Genomic DNA, 16430 nt, shown 5'->3' on the forward strand with positions numbered 1-16430 from the left:
GTGTCATATTTTTGGCCATGACTGTAATAGGCATAGACATACTAAAACGTTACTAGGCTACAGTAAATCCTGACTTTCTTTAAATGACATTGAAAACTGGAATTACTCCGAGGAATGTATTATTTTGTATGCTAGCGTGGGGTGCTAAACTCACAAACTGACCACAAAAGCGCTCAAGGACTTTGAAAGTAAACTTCGTCCCCGGGAAGTCTCGCTATAAGTCAAACATTGAAATCAAAAGTCTGTTTTATAAGGCTTTGGATGCACATGACAGGATGGTAGGGGTTAAGAGTTTTGGTAATACCTTTCAGCGTAGTCAAGGCATGGGTGAAACTGTAGCGCAACTCTAGATTGGTCGGACCGTCCCTCACAAGTGAATGTTAGACCACGACAGTCGACCGCAGAATCATCTCTTAACATGTTTACTTTTTTCATTCGATAGGACGAGAACGAGTCGTGCGTGTGAGTGTACGTTTTCAAAAGCTATGTTTTTGTACTTTCTACTCGAAGACAGGCTACCGAAGTCGGAATAAAACTATTCATTTTCAAAGTTTGTATTCGTTTAAGAAACCGTTTACCATTAACCTGCAATCAGCACTGACTTGTTGTGCCATTTTAGTTGTCTACGGTATATTTGACTGAAGTTGATTGTGTGAGATGATGGAATTTTATTTAAATACATAAATTCTGTTCAAACCTTTTTAGACTTCTTTCAACAATATTACTAACTACTCACCACGAGCTACGTTTCTGGAGTTGCCTATAATATGGAGATTCCCGTTCCATTAGGAGGAGTTTGTGACTCCCCTAACATAGTTTTTCGAGGACCTTACCAAAACGTTTTTCACAACGTGCGAGTTGCTCTGCCGAATAACGCTGTCAACGAAAGCTTGGACTACAGTAGTTCCAAGTACAGTTTCTTGCAAAATAAGCACTCCTGGGAGATGCGCCAAACTAATCGACAATCACCCCGCAAAGAAATATGGCCAGGGACTGCTCGTAATTCAGATACCGAGGTAAGAGAAGGTGACAGTATTGGTTTTTACAGAACACTCGAAGCACAAGCAAGTCGTATCCATTTTGTGAAAAGCTCAACAGCAACAAAAAACTGTTTGAATGGATCAGACATTGCAGACAACGGATCCTGTTGCACTGTCCCGCAAGTATTCACGGAAAAACAACGCTGTCAACCAGCTGTGCCCCGTCACGGAAAGGAGTTAAGTCCTAACGGTGACGCCTGTGCGGCGAGTACCTGCTCCAACACTGCCTGCACCACCATCTCAGAAACGGCGAGGGAGCTGTGCAAGGCTGTCTCTGTGTCTCTTGGACTTAACATGGACTCGAATGAGATGACTGATATGGGACATAATCACAGTATCTCCATCTCAAATGACCAAACTCAAGGAAACTACTTGTTTGACGTTCCTTTAATTGATTGTCCTGGGTCTGAAAAAGCTACCTCAGATTACAAGTGCCATATTGATCGCGGTCCCAGATCACTACAAAGCGATAAAGAAATTCCGATATATAAAAGTTCCACCGTCACTGAAATTGCAGAGAACTCCGCGGCTCTCCAACATGTCAGTTCCGCACACCAATCTATGGACGGTCAGGAGTTTGGACTGAGTATAAATGATGGTGACTTAACTTCAAAAGAAACTTCTATGAACAGAGAGGATGCGCCTTCTGTCTCTTGTCCCTTTGATCAACTTTTTTACGCTAACTTGCCACAATTCAGTCAAAGTGACCCAGACAGCAGCTCGTCTCATGTCTTTTACAAACCCCTTGCTCAATTCGGTGAAACCGGACAGACTATGGAGGATAAATATGTAGACTATCTCCATCAGCAACACAGTGTTAAGGTTAAATCTGAGGCCATCAATAATGAATCATCAGGAACACCATGGGGCCTGCATTATAGGTACGATGAAAACGTACATTATGGACCCTCCAGACAGAACATGAATACAAGTAATGCGGCACCAGAAGCAACGTTCATATGCAACCCGTATGAATACGACAAAGGGGGTCTCGTGCACCGCGAACGGCCAAATCTCGAGGCGTGGTACCCCGGCGCAATTCTGGGACGGGTGACCTACCCCAACTCTAACTGCATCAAGAATGAAGTTGGAGACTGGCTGGATGTAGCATACAGTGACCCCAGGTAAGTGTTTTTGAAATTACAATATGCAATATGTATTTGGGAATAGCCTACATATTAAATCGAATTATTTCACAGTTTTGCTATTCACAAATTAGTTTGACTATAACTTAAACATTTACTTTAATTTGTATAGAGATGATGTCAGCAGGCATGCAAGCAAACTAATCATTTTGCACCTTTGTATCTTCATGTGTATTAATCCTTGATGTAAACTGGGAAGTTCATTGACACATAGCCTTAATATATTTTCCCAAAAACTTTTCAAGAACATATACAGCAAGAAACATCTATTTAAAACTGTTAAGAAATTGTATATCAGCTGTAGGCCTGTTCAATATCTACAAATATAAAAATGTTCTTCCAATAGTCAACAAATACAGAATGCAGCTAACTGAAACACACAGACACCCCTTCAAATAATAAAATGAAATAGAACAGTTCCCCAAAACGCAGGGTATAGTGTCAGACACGAGGGAACTATTTTCATTTCTTGAAGACAAAGGATTGAGAGGCAGTGGATGTGCTGGGATTCAGAGCAGTGCAGTGGCTCATTGGGTATGGTGGTGAAGAAAGTGAAATGTTAACCTCATTTGACCCCTCATGCAGTTGTGGTGTGTGACGATTCATGTTACAACCCGCCTCATAAGCATTTTATACAAACCATATCAATAATAGGAAATGGTAGTGAAAGTAAGATTAGTAAATTGGATTACCTATATAATATACATGTAATGTACATTTAACATATAACATAAAAATAGGGATATTGTCATATTGATTGGTTTGTGAGACCTCAGGTATTTTTCTTTATAGAAAAGATGTCAGTTTGTGTTTGATATGAATAAAGTTTATGGTATAGATCATTCGTTTTTTTTAATTAATAAATTAGAATAGCAAACCACTTTAATTACACTTGACATCTAGCTCCTATTATTTACACTCTTGGTCATTGATCCTTCCATGTGTGTAATGTGTACATACTGTATGCAGAGTACATACTGTATATTTTAATGTCATATTTTAATTACATTTTAAATGATTTAATTGACACATTACTAGTTCGTAGTTTAATCGTAGTTTAAACTGACTTGTACTGTGACCGTCCACTTTATGGTAGAACAGATTTCTTTCTGGTCTCTTGTATTTAATTCTTTACCATTCTGCAGACATCAGAATCGTCTGGTCTGCCTAGTCAAAACAGAAACAGGGGTTTCTCGAGGTCATCAGGCCCCCTGAAAGTTGTCAATTTGTATTTCAATAATTCTGTGTTGGGAGTGAGAAAGAAACTGTCTGTTTTAGCAGTTACCTCAACACAGTCTGCTCTATCTTTAGATCTTATCAGCACGTCATGAGAGACCTATTTACATATGTTGCACTATTAATGAAGATGCAGTGTATTTGTCCATTGAGCTTACACCATCATGAATACATTAATGAACACACAATCAGTGGATAGATAGTAATCTCTCGATCTGTTTATCTGGTTAACTTTCTGTAAAATCTTTACATTTGAGGTGCGTCTCTTCCCTGGAGTGGACTCTGACCTCAGATCCCTCTTGTCCCACTGCGCTGTCTCTTCCGTGACTATGTCTAATTATCGCTCCGTAAAAAACACATCAACAGAAGTAGGTGTCTGCCCACTATATTGTTTTGTTCCCTGTCCAGAGGCGATGTTTTAAATTAGTGTCATTATCTGAAATATTCCTAAATTTACCTGTGTGGTTTTGCATGTGTGTGCGTGTAGAGGGGAAACTACATGGAGAACTCTCCATGCTGCCTGTTATCTTGAGGTGGTGTAGTGGACATGTATACTGTCACTACAGATTTATGAATAGTTTACCATTTGCACAGATTCACCACACTTAGTGGGGCATTCATCCCCTCCAAATTAAGCCCTACATCGTTAAGTGCTGTGCTGATGTCAGTTTCACATTCTACATATGAACGTGGTTGTGGTTTCTGGATTCTAAGGTTAAATATAAACGTGTTAAGGATACCGTACGACATGAAGCACAGTTTTATAATCGGACTACCCTGAACTATAGTATTCAGGTTGGTTGTATATACAGTATTGGCACATTATTTATCTCTTGATTTGAACACAGCACGTAAACTGTTCTCTTTTACGGCAACAGCTTCGGAAAAGTACGAATTACTTCTTTATTCCGATAAACGTAGAGCATTAAAAAGTGCACCAGGGTGAAAGCAGCATGACGTTCTAAGGAGTTGGTGTTGCAGACATCCACATGAAAGAGAAATTAAAATGGCTCCCGGGTCAGCTTCCTGTTCCAGACAACTGGTCTCTCTCCCTAGTTAGTCTTGCTCTAGTCCCTAACAGTGGTCTCTCTCCCTAGTTAGTCTTGCTATAGTCCCTAACAGTGGTCTCTCTCCCTAGTTAGTCTTGCTCTAGTCCCTAACAGTAGTTAGTCTTGCTCTAATCCCTAACAGTGGTCTCTCTCCCTAGTTAGTCTTGCTCTAGTCTTTAACAGTGGTCTCTCTCCCTAGTTAGTCTTGCTATAGTCCCTAACAGTGGTCTCTCTCCCTAGTTAGTCTTGCTCTAGTCCCTAACAGTAGTTAGTCTTGCTCTAGTCTTTAACAGTGGTCTCTCTCCCTAGTTATTCTTGTTCTAGTCCCTAACAGTGGGGGATAGGGAGGTGTCAGTCACCTTCTGATAGGTGGTTAAAAGTCAATGTAACTTATACACAGCTGTGATAGAACACTTTTAGAGGAGTTCTAAGAATTTGAATGGGCAATTTTTTGTTTACTACCAGCACACTGCACAAACGAGAACGTCTGCGGTGTCAAACCACAGATACGTAACCTGAAGAAAAAGAATTTGAAAGCAAGATGTTGCTTTCACACAGCTGTTGTCTATGCTATGGTGCCAGTGAGCGTTTGGTGAACACTCGGTCAATTATTAGTGTTGTCCTTGTCTGTTTAACACAACCTTGACATCTTAAGTTGCACGTCAACAAGGTTTAGTTATATCTGTACACACTGTCCAATCTGTTCCTGGGGCAGCACTGGTGCTGGATGTTGCCCCCCTCCCTGGTCCTGGGGCTGCTGTTCACACTTGTCTCACACCCTCTGCAGTCATCACACCCCTTGCCCTTATCTAATGGGAAATTAAGCTCCTTAAATGAGCCTGAGCAATGCTGCAGGCTTGGTCACACAGTCAGAAGGATGTGGCTCTTGATAACTGTGAATCAGTGTAACTAGACTGAACCGTTTTCTGCAAAAGCTGATTTGTGAATCAGATTTGTTTTGTGCTGTTTCTTTTTGGTCACAGAGGTTGTGTAGTCACACAGGTTGTGTAGTCACACAGGTTGTGTAGTCACACAGATCGTGTAGTCACACAGGTTGTGTAGTCACACAGATTGTGTAGTCACACAGGTTGTGTAGTCACACAGATTGTGTAGTCACACAGATTGTGTAGTCACACAGATTGTGTAGTCACAGAGGTTGTGTAGTCACACAGATTGTGTAGTCACACAGGTTGTGTAGTCACACAGATTGTGTAGTCACACAGGTTGTGTAGTCACACAGGTTGTGTAGTCACACAGGTTGTGTAGTCACACAGATTGTGTAGTCACACAGGTTGTGTAGTCACACAGGTTGTGTAGTCACACAGATTGTGTAGTCACCCGCGGTGCTGAGGAAGAGAAGCTTAGTAGCGGGAGTAGGTACAGTAGTAGCAGGACACCAGAGGCACAAACACAAACTGAAACAAAATGGCGCGTCCTAGGATGTCTGCGTCCTTTTTCATGGATCTCCTGACAAACCCCAAACCATGTGCTCTTCTGCCACTAGCAATCTGCTCACACACACACACACACACACACACACACACACTGGCCCATACAATTGGTTTGATGATGTAGTGTAACATGATCGTTTGTCACATCTGCGATAGGTGACTCACTTACTTTAGGCGTCCCTTGATGTGTGCCTTGTGTGCATTACTGCTGAGAATTTTTGTCGTGGCATAAATGAAGTTCTGGCTGTCCAGATAGTCTTGTGCACTGAGTCGTTTCCCGTTCGTATGTCAGTGGGTTATATTTCACACAAGGTATTTTTAGCACAGAACACCCTGCTTAGCTACATGCCTAGCAAAATGTCTATATCTACGTAATCAAGTCAATCTGCAATGGCAGACGTCCAGATTATTATGACATATTCAAATTTAAATGAGTTTGAAAATATATTCAGACAACTTCTGGTTACGTAAAATCTTTCTGTTATTATGTAATTGCATCGATGATGCATTGTTTGCGTGTTTAAGATTTGCCTGAATAGACATGTTTCTGCGTTTGTCTTGAAGGTTTGAAAGTGGCAGGGAGCACATGTTCCCTATGGAATTCTTCTTCCCACCACAAAGAACCTGCTTGATCTGTGCCGACGAAGCTTCTGGCTGCCACTACGGCGCGCTCACCTGCGGCAGCTGCAAAGTGTTCTTTAAGAGGGCTGCAGAAGGTAAGGAGAACTGGGAATTTATTACCTTAGCAGCTTTCTGTGTAACACTAACAAGGCAAAGTTCCAAGCTAAGCTAACAGGGTCTTAAAAGACTATGGGAACTGTTGAAAGCTCTGTAGAGGAGACCCAGATATTGAAGGCGTTTTTGTCCTGAGTTTACGTTCTCGAAAGTGTGAAAGAAATTGAAACACGTAGACCCTCTCACACTATTTTTACAAATTTTTAGCCGGTAAGCCACACGGTTTTATAGATAATGTTTCCAGCTCACACGCTCACACGTTGTATTTTTGCTGTAGTGACGCATCATGTTCAGTAAGATGGGGAAATCTGACACTGGTGTAATCGTAGATCACACCAAGGCTTTGCCCCTCGTGGGAATGGTTTCAATCAGCACCCAAAAAACCCAAACATGTTTGAAATCATCATTGCAAGGGTGTGAGGGTTTAAAGAGTACCACACAAGTCAGCAGCTACAGTGAACGACCCAGAATCGTGGTTAAATAGGCTTTATAACCGTGTAGTTTGTGGGGGCCAATTCTATAAACGCAGGACTGCAGTCCTCGGACTGCTCCCAGAGGACTTGTTAGGCTCATAATTTTTTCTCTCCTGCTGAACTCAGAATGGAAACTTTGTAGAGACCATCAAGTAATGCCTTGTAAAATAAATATTTTATTAATTCACCATGCCACGATAAACGCATTATAAATGTACTTGTTTGTAGAGTATTCATGTAGCTGCATCAGGAACATTGAACACTGATTTTAAAAGACAAATAAAGGAAACATATAATCAAATAAAACATTTACATACTTATATATTTTTTCCTTTTAGGGAAACAGAAATATCTATGTGCAAGCCGAAATGACTGCACCATTGACAAGCTCAGGAGGAAAAACTGCCCATCGTGTCGCCTGAAGAAATGTTTTGAGGCTGGTATGACTCTGGGAGGTGAGTGAGAACCCCTTTTCAATTTTCTGCATTTCAACCGACTTCTTCTTAACTACACTCCTGCTTCACTTTACACGTACGCCTGCATGCAAAACCTCTTCCCTTTATGTCGGAAATTTCATATACCAGAGTATGTATGTGTAATATTTCTGCTGATCCCGTAAGCCCATAAGAATGAACCCAGCGTGGATGATTTCGAAAAACGGTCTAAGCCCAAGTACCCGATTTTCGGTGACTGTTGCATTCCCATCTTACACATTTAAGGTGTCTTCAAGTGCAGAATCACGATGGGAGATGCTTCCGCTAATCAAGCCCCTGACTGTGCCGCAAGGCAATTTCAACCTATTACGTTCATTCTACACTCTCCCAGACATGTTCGTCATATTAGACCCCTAAAGATAGACATGTGGTGGACTAATTTTTGTCTTGTGTTCAATTTTCACTCTCCACCATTTCCTCATTCTGGTAACAGTGAAAATTGTACCGAAGAGCAGAAAACTGACACGAGACATGGTATTAAAGGAGCATAAATGCTGGTAATTTAGCCACCAGCTGCTGACAAGCTCATGGGGGGAAAATGCGAAGTAATGCTGTGATTGTCAGTGTCACCTTCTCTAGCTGTAGTTACAAAGAGACCTCTCTCCTTCAAAGTCGCCTCTGTGAGATGTGTAATCCTCTCTCTGCACTTTCTTCCTGGGAAGTTTGTGACAGTAATTTGGGAACTCAGTGAAGATCTGAAAGACTCATCGTATCATCTTATTATAGAATGATGATGGATTTTATGGATTTATTATTCCTGAAAAATTGAAGAATCTTGTTGAGAATCATAGCATGCAGGTTTTCATTTGGAGCAGAGAATTCCATATGACCTTTTTTCAGGTTAATAATTACTGCACATCTCCAAATAGATCTTCTGAATGTGCCAGTTAATTTGACCGATTCACCATAGATTCCATTTTTCTGATACACAATGCTACGGGAAAGCATGGGAAATATCATCAAATGACCTGGCTGAACTCTCTCTACTTCTAAACTTCTGTATGCAGTTGCAGAGGAAATGTTGTGCGTTGACAGGGTATTTCCTGTAGGCAGTCTTTGTAATTAACCCCAGAATAATATGTATAGTACATTACAAAAACGGTTGGAGGTAATTAAAGAGCCAGAAATATTGGTTTCTCATGGGATTTGCCGGGAGGAAGATTGCTCACCCACCACACCAGCACCTGTTTACACTAATTATAACTCTCCTCATGTTCAGTTTAGCTGTCCTTATTAAAGTAAATGATAATTTAAACAGGCAAATATGGATATTGATATTCCTTTAGCAATATCTTTGTGCGTCTAAAACATAACTGGTTTAGTGGCATGCTTAAAGGATACAATAAACGAATATACCAAAACTAGAGTGGAAATAACAAAAAAAGAATAATGTAAGTAGATATTTTTATTGTTAGTATTATTATTTACATCAGTTGATAAATATATATATAATTCGTATTATGGTTCATACTTGTTGAGTAAGAGAGCGTGACATCTGACTTGGCTACCTGTTTGAATTGGCTTTGCATCAATTTAAGGGAGGTTGTATGTACAGAGCAGTGCAACCTGACCAACACTTTTGACTCCAGTATGTACTATCAGGAAGATAAGACACTAGGACAAGAAACATGTTCTGATGTTTGTGAAAATACTAGAAGGAATTACTGGATGGTGTTTTCAACTGAAGGATTTCCAGTCTTAGAAAATATACATTTTATATTTCACATAAAATATGATATGTAAGAAATGTGTAATTATATGTAATTTGGCTGCAAATTATGTTTCAACTTTCTGGGATGTGTCAATAAACAATCAGATGTTGAAGATCAGAAAGCAACAAAGTGACTTGGCAATGTTCCATCACCCCCATTTCACATAGTAAAAAGAGCAGTGCATAGATGGGTATAAATTAAACTTGCACAGTATATGTTCATAGGTAGCTTTTTGTACGTAATTAACTTTCCTATATGTGTAGAATTGGACAGTATTTTAGTGTATATATTCATGGCCAGTGCTCATAAAAGCTCAAGCAGTGAGCCAAGCTAGAGTTGGAATGGTTTTGGGCAGAGAGACTTCAGACAGGGGGGTTAATGGAGGTTGTGGGTGTCAGTCCAACCATTCTCTCAACAGTGTTATATCATTTTCATTCCACAATATTTAGTCATCGTTTTGTCATTTACAACATCCCATGTTGACAGGGCACTGAGAGGAATTTAAGAATAATTTCTCCCACTTTCAACCAAGACCAGACCTACTAAAAGTGCACCCTGATATTTTTAGTAATTGATAGTCTACTCCGCATATGCCTCTAGGCCATGGATCTATAGTAAAGCAGAGTGGCTCTCATTATAGACAACCCCTTATCCTCCAGATTCATTTAGTGCCCTACAAAGCTCAGCTAAACTTCTGACTTGAGAGATAGGCAGGCACCAGTCAGTCCCTCTTCAGAATTCGGTAAAACTCAGTTAAAAAGTAGAGTCTTTTGAGACCAACATTGTCTGTCCCATTCAGTTTGAATAACTTGTATGCCTGGTTATTGATCTGCTAAGGAGAGATTGCATCCCTCCCTCTCTCCCTCAGACAGGTGTCATGGTAGCGAAAGCAGAAATAACTCGGAGAACCCAGAACTTGGAAACTCAAAAGAGAGTTTGTGTTATCCGGCAAAAATAAGTAGTTTGAGAGTGAATGGTGGATTGGAGACTTGTCTAGTCTTGACTGTAGTCACAGGGTTGGTTTCAGCACAGATTGTTTGTGATGTGGCAACTGATTAGCAGAATGTGGTTATTTCACTTGGATTCATTTGAGGCAGGAGACTTGTCACCTCTGTAAGGAAGACTTAGTGCTTTTTGAGTTAATTAGTGGAGGGTGTCAAGTGTCAAACATCTGTCACATGCGGATCAGTTAGCAAACGGCTTCTTTAGCATTGTTTTGTCAATGCATCCAGTTTAAATGCAGTGTTGCAACAGAAACATTTATAGCTGAACAGGTTCATTGCAAAGTCAAGTCTTGATCACTGGCCAGTTGGCCTAATGTGTGGCTGCATGTTTGAAAAAAGTCCTGCTTCTGGTCTTCTCTCCTTGGACTAGACAGTGAAGGAAAATATTTGTGCTTCACGGAGACATACCTTAACCCCTTATCAAAATGCTATCTACCAGATGGGGCTCATCCGGTTTAGTGCACTTTTATGAAAGTGTAGGTATTTTTTGCAGATTATTATCATTTTAGTGTGATCCTCTATATCTACCTAACTCTTACTGTTAACCAAAGTAATTACAAGACTGCAATGTATTTTCCACATCGATTGCAGCAGAACTAGATGTTTGTAGATGTCAAGGCAGGATGAGGAAAAGCAACAGGAACACAGATAGCGATTCATCTTTCAGAGGTTTTTTTTCTCCTGTTCAGCCTAAACATTGTTGTTTTGTCTAGTCAGTTTACACAGTTTTGTGTCAGGAAGTTTTTAATAACCTCATTAGTTAAACATGTTAATCTTGGTCTTCATTTTGACAGTTTTCTGTTTGAATGTATATCTTTTTTAAACCGGGCAACATTTCATGTTCATGTTCATATTCTGGAACTGGCAGTTTGGCCACTACAAATGCCCCTTTTTTACTTTAAATGTTCTCTCCAGAGACATTCTGAAACAGGGAAAGAGATCCTTAACTTCATCACAGGCCATTCTGGCTCAGCAAGGTTCAAGCTACCAGTGACTTATAGCTCAATCAACAGCAGATGTTAGAAAAGTTCAAAAAGCACTATATATTACGAAACGTGAATTTTGCCATTGTTTCAATTATTTGGGATCCCTTCACGTGGTATTTAAGAGCTTCAGAAGGGTAACAGATGTACCGAATCTATTAACAGTGTTTCCCCTGCTGTCTCTCTCTCCTGTTCCACCAGCTCGTAAACTCAAGAAGATCGGACAGCTGAAGACTCAGGAAGATGATCAGCCCAGCCAGGGTCATTCTGAGGCTGTCCAGGTCCTCTCTCCCCGGCCCAGCCTCAGCTTCCACTCCCAGCTGGTGTTCCTCAACATCCTGGAGTCCATCGAGCCCGAGGTGGTGAACGCCGGTCACGACCATGGGCAGCCAGACTCCGCCGCCAACCTGCTCACCAGTCTCAACGAGCTCGGGGAGAGACAGCTGGTCAAGGTGGTGAAGTGGGCGAAAGGCCTGCCAGGTAGAGTGACACAACATGCAGGATGATGACGACATTTGGGATAGTTTTTCACGAAAGGTCTTTGCGATGGTCGTCCTGGCTAGAGCTGCTTCAGCGTCGGTGTATACTGGAGTCTCCTGAGGGTCCACATTTATGACATGATTGATTTTGAACTTAGCGTGCTATTGTTTAATTTGATTTATCACATGTTCCACTGTAATCAGCAGTAATATCCATTATACACCTTATCAACATTTCCCAAAATGTCCTCAGGGTTTCGAAATCTGCACGTGGATGACCAGATGACCGTCATTCAGCACTCCTGGATGGGGGTGATGGTGTTTGCCTTGGGGTGGAGGTCCTACAAGAATGTCAACGGCAGAATGCTGTACTTTGCTCCTGATCTCGTGTTCAATGAGTATGTGCAGCTGTCTCGTACTGAATTCAATTATCTCCACTAAATTATCTCATTGCCGCCAGGACACCCAGCACTTGTGTTGCTACAGTTTGATGTTTAGAAAGATTTACTCTACGGGATTGCCTCTTGGCTGTTAAGTATGTGGCGGATTCCAATTTCTCTCTCTCTCTCTCTCTCTCTCTCTCTCTCTCTCTCTCTCTCTCTCTCTCTCTCTCTCTCTCTCTCTGTGTCTCTCTCTCTGTCTCTCTCTCTGTCTCTCTCTCTCTGTCTCTCTCTCTGTCTCTCTCTGTCTCACTATCTCTCACTATCTCTCTCTCTCTCTGTCTCTCTCTGTCTCTCTCTGTCTCTCTCTCTGTCTCATTACGTAATACTGCTGGGTGGGAAGTTTAAATCTTGTATTTCCTGGCCGTTGGCAGTACCAAATATACAGTCGTATCCAACACACCTTTACTGAGAAATATACAGTACATTAGCAACAGAATTATATATATTTTTGCGATACTGTATCATCTTCATACCCGCGTAAGGCTTGTGCCACAATGTCTTACTGTAATATTCCACAAAAGTCCTAAGTATATGGGTCCACTTACTGCATCATTCAGCCAATCTGGTCACACAGACAAGGTAACTCTCCTCATTCTAACATGGTCACACACAAACCTGCTCCCTTCAACCTCTCTCCATCTACAGCAACACAGAGTCAAACATTTAAATGTACTCCCCTCAGTCCTCCCCCCCCCCCCCCGCCATCTATTCCCGTAACCCTGTTGCTCTCCCTGACCTCACAACGCTGCTCTCCCTCCATCTTCTATCCTCAGCCATCGGATGCATATTTCCTCCATGTACGAGCATTGTCTCCGGATGAGACACCTGTCCCAGGAGTTTGTTATGCTCCAGGTCACGCAGGAGGAGTTTCTCTGCATGAAGGCCCTACTTCTCTTCAGCATCAGTAAGTGCTCCGAAGACATGCCCTGGAGGTTCACCTCACTCACTGATGACGCCGGTGAAAAGCATTTTCCGTTGTTAAAGCCAGATCTGCAGCTGTTGCCACGACCCCAAGCATCACCTGTGTTTGTTTAGTTGGGAGCACCAGTGTTGTTGTCTCTTGTAACTACCACTGAAATGATCAGTTATGCAGACTATTAGGAATTCAAATGTAATGAATCCAGGTATGGATTACAATTTGTCAGTGCGATGTTACCTATGTTACCTGAATTACAGATCTACATTTAAACGAATCACAGATCTACAGTTAAGCGAATCACAGATCTACAGTTAAGCGAATCACAGATCTACAGTTAAGCAAATCACAGTTCTACAGTTAAGCAAGTCACAGATCTACAGTTAAGCAAATCACAGTACTACAGTTAAGCAAATCACAGATCTACAGTTAAGCAAATCACAGATCTACAGTTAAGCAAATCACAGATCTACAGGCACATTTGAGTAAAGGGAGCTGCTCTTGGAGACAGTTATGAGGGTTATAGATGGTTGCACTTAGTAATGTATCTTATCTCTTGCAGTTCCAGTAGAGGGTCTTAAGAGTCAGAAGTACTTTGATGAGTTGCGTTCTACCTACATCAATGAACTGGATCGTCTCATCAGCTATGGGAGAAAGCCAAATTGCTCACAAAGGTTCTATCAACTCACACGCCTCCTGGATTCTCTCCAGCCGGTTAGTGTACAAAATGTATTACAACACATCAACTATTACAAAAGGATTTGAATAAATAAACGACTAAAATCTCGGAATAATATCACAATTATTCTGAATGGTTATCTCCGGCATTGCTTCAGCATGACAACATTGTGAAAACCTATACTCAAAGTGATTTAACAACTCTATCTTTCCAATTTCAGACCGTAAGGAAACTCCAACAGTTTACGTTTGACCTCTTTGTCCAGGCTCAGTCCTTGCCCACTAAGGTCAGCTTCCCTGAGATGATTGCTGAGATCATTTCAGTACATGTGCCAAAGATCCTGGCAGGTTTAGCTAAACCGATTCTGTTCCACAAGTAGTGGGATTGATTATCATCTGAAGAAAAGAGCAGATCTGATCCTGCCTCTAAAAATGAAAGCCAAGGTTCTGTATTGCTTCCCTGCAATTCAGTTTCTTTTTCTCCAATTTACCTGATAGCTCAGCGTACCCTTCTATAATCATGACATCACCAGTAGCAGTAGTGTTCTTGCTTATCTGACATAATTGAGATCATTTTCTCAATTCGACAGCCAAGTTTTGGCATTTATCTCAAGAGTTGCAAAGTGTCACCTTGTTGACAGCCCTATCTCATATTTCTAGGGAAGGAAAATCACATAGTACTTTTAGGGTCCGAAGTGAGATGAAAACAACATCCATTACTGATCGTTTAACTCATCTATGCACAAATTGGAACATGTAAGATCTTGATATGTACATTTTGAATTGTTTATCTAAAGTTATGCAGATAATTCCTGAATACTTCTTCATATACATAGACAGTAGTTTATCTGTATTTAGTAACTGTTCCATTCATGTATTAGACTATGTACCCACAGTACAGTTATCACACATACAATACAAAATACATCAAAATAGTAGTTGCACTTACAGCTTTCTGGTATACAGTTTAGATCAGATACATATATACGCACAGCTTTTCTAATGATGCTGTCATGATTTTATCTAGTTTTAATTTGTAAATTAATATGCTTTTTTTTTACCAGTTGCAAGCCGAGTTCTTCTGTGGATCTCTCTGTTTAGAATTTAAAGATCAAACTCAAAGTGTAACTAGTTTAAATATCGTGTGAGTAATAATTGGGGAAAATTGATGGTCAAACCGAACATACATAAATTGTTTCACCAGTTTCAATGTTTAAAACATGCTGGTTTTGCTTGCCCGTAACGGCCCATCTCTGTATTTGAACACAATTTATTAGTGGCATCTGAACAAAGATGAACTGGTCATCTTAAATAAGTGCTTGTTAAAATGGAATTAAATGAATTTAATCTAAACATGACATGGCATATTAGTAGCAGTTGAAATGGTATAAACATTGCAGTCAAAAAAGCAATTTTTATGACCTTGACATTTGCGATAAGTAAAGGGTTATTTGGGATTCACAGAAACATTCTACTTTCTTTAATCCAGTTACAATATGCTCTTAATGTGAATATAGCAACAATATTTTAAGACAATCTTGCTCACTGTACCAAGGACCTTGATTTGTGTTTGTGATATTGCAATACCTGTGAGCTTTACTAACTGCATGCAGATTCCATGTGGCCCTTTGTAATTTTCCAAAACATATAGGTGTACTGTATATCTTGCAAGTAGGCCCTATAGTACAACTATGATAGTTACTGTTTTCAATAATCTCTTGTCTAACTGCATGTTTAAATTGTATTAGTGTAAATTCAGTAAAGAAGTCAAATAGAAGTAAAATAGTATTGTGCTTGACCATGATAATTTGAAACATATACCATTTTGTCCACAAGAAGATTGCTTTCTGTTACTTCAGGGTGATCAAAACTACAATAAGTGCCAAAATATGACTATTCATTTGCCCTAGCTAATCACTGAATCACATGAACTTTCTGACACTGCATTCTTACACTAAAACATGTTTTAATACACAAGGCGAAACACCAATCAAGTGAAACATTTAATTACAAGTAAGGTAGGAGGAAAAGTGTTTTTTATGTTGGTTTCTATGTGGCATTTTAATTTGACACAAACAAGTCTTTTTCTGCTAGCTGTGGCGTAAATTGCTCTACTAAATTAATTTGTATCAGATTTTAGGTGTAACATCTGTAAATGTTCCGTGTAAAACCTGTAAATGTGTTAAATGTCTTAACCCTCGTGCTGCCTTCGGGTCACATGACCCAAAGGTTCACAACGAACCATCGTTGTGTTTACCCAATTTCACCCAATACAAAAACAAATAAAAATAATTTTCTTTTAACCATTGCAATGTGGGGGGTCTGAGACAGCCCGAGAGTTAAAAGAAAATGCTTCACTTTGTTTTTGTATGAGGTAAATTTGTCGCAATACGACAGTGGGTCACAATGACTGATGGGTCAGAATGACCCGAAGATAACACAAGGGTTAAACTTGCTGAAACTTTCATGCTGCTTACACAAAAATAAAAAAACAAATACACTTGGAATAACATTTTTATGACCTTGACATTTGATTAACGTATAGTGGTTCAATAACAAATAAATCAGCAATTCAAAATTGAATTAGCATTC

At 40.3% G+C, this 16430-nt stretch overlaps 1 protein-coding gene across 1 annotated transcript; it reads left to right on the forward strand.

The window, feature by feature from the left end:
- The first annotated feature begins 266 nt into the window (after positions 1-266).
- ar (androgen receptor) lies at positions 267-16035 on the forward strand. Its single transcript, XM_062485718.1, has 8 exons — positions 267-2164; positions 6486-6637; positions 7468-7584; positions 11524-11802; positions 12055-12199; positions 13018-13148; positions 13723-13874; positions 14060-16035. Exons 1-8 carry the CDS (start codon positions 768-770, stop codon positions 14216-14218), a joined length of 2532 nt encoding a protein of 843 aa, XP_062341702.1. The 5' UTR covers positions 267-767; the 3' UTR covers positions 14219-16035.
- Positions 16036-16430: the final 395 nt, after the last annotated feature.

Source organism: Osmerus eperlanus, chromosome 19, assembly GCF_963692335.1.
Source record: "Osmerus eperlanus chromosome 19, fOsmEpe2.1, whole genome shotgun sequence".
Lineage (NCBI taxonomy): Eukaryota > Metazoa > Chordata > Actinopteri > Osmeriformes > Osmeridae > Osmerus > Osmerus eperlanus.

What these genes read in the sequence shown, in the direction of transcription:
- ar (XM_062485718.1), top strand. Translation starts at nt 768, where the DNA reads ATGGAGATTCCCGTTCCATTAGGAGGAGTTTGTGACTCCCCTAACATA. An exon ending in CTTTAAGAGGGCTGCAGAAG is followed by an intron (nt 6,638 to 7,467) that starts GTAAGGAGAACT and finishes TTTTCCTTTTAG; the next exon opens with GGAAACAGAAATATCTATGT. An exon ending in GTGGGCGAAAGGCCTGCCAG is followed by an intron (nt 11,803 to 12,054) that starts GTAGAGTGACAC and finishes AAATGTCCTCAG; the next exon opens with GGTTTCGAAATCTGCACGTG.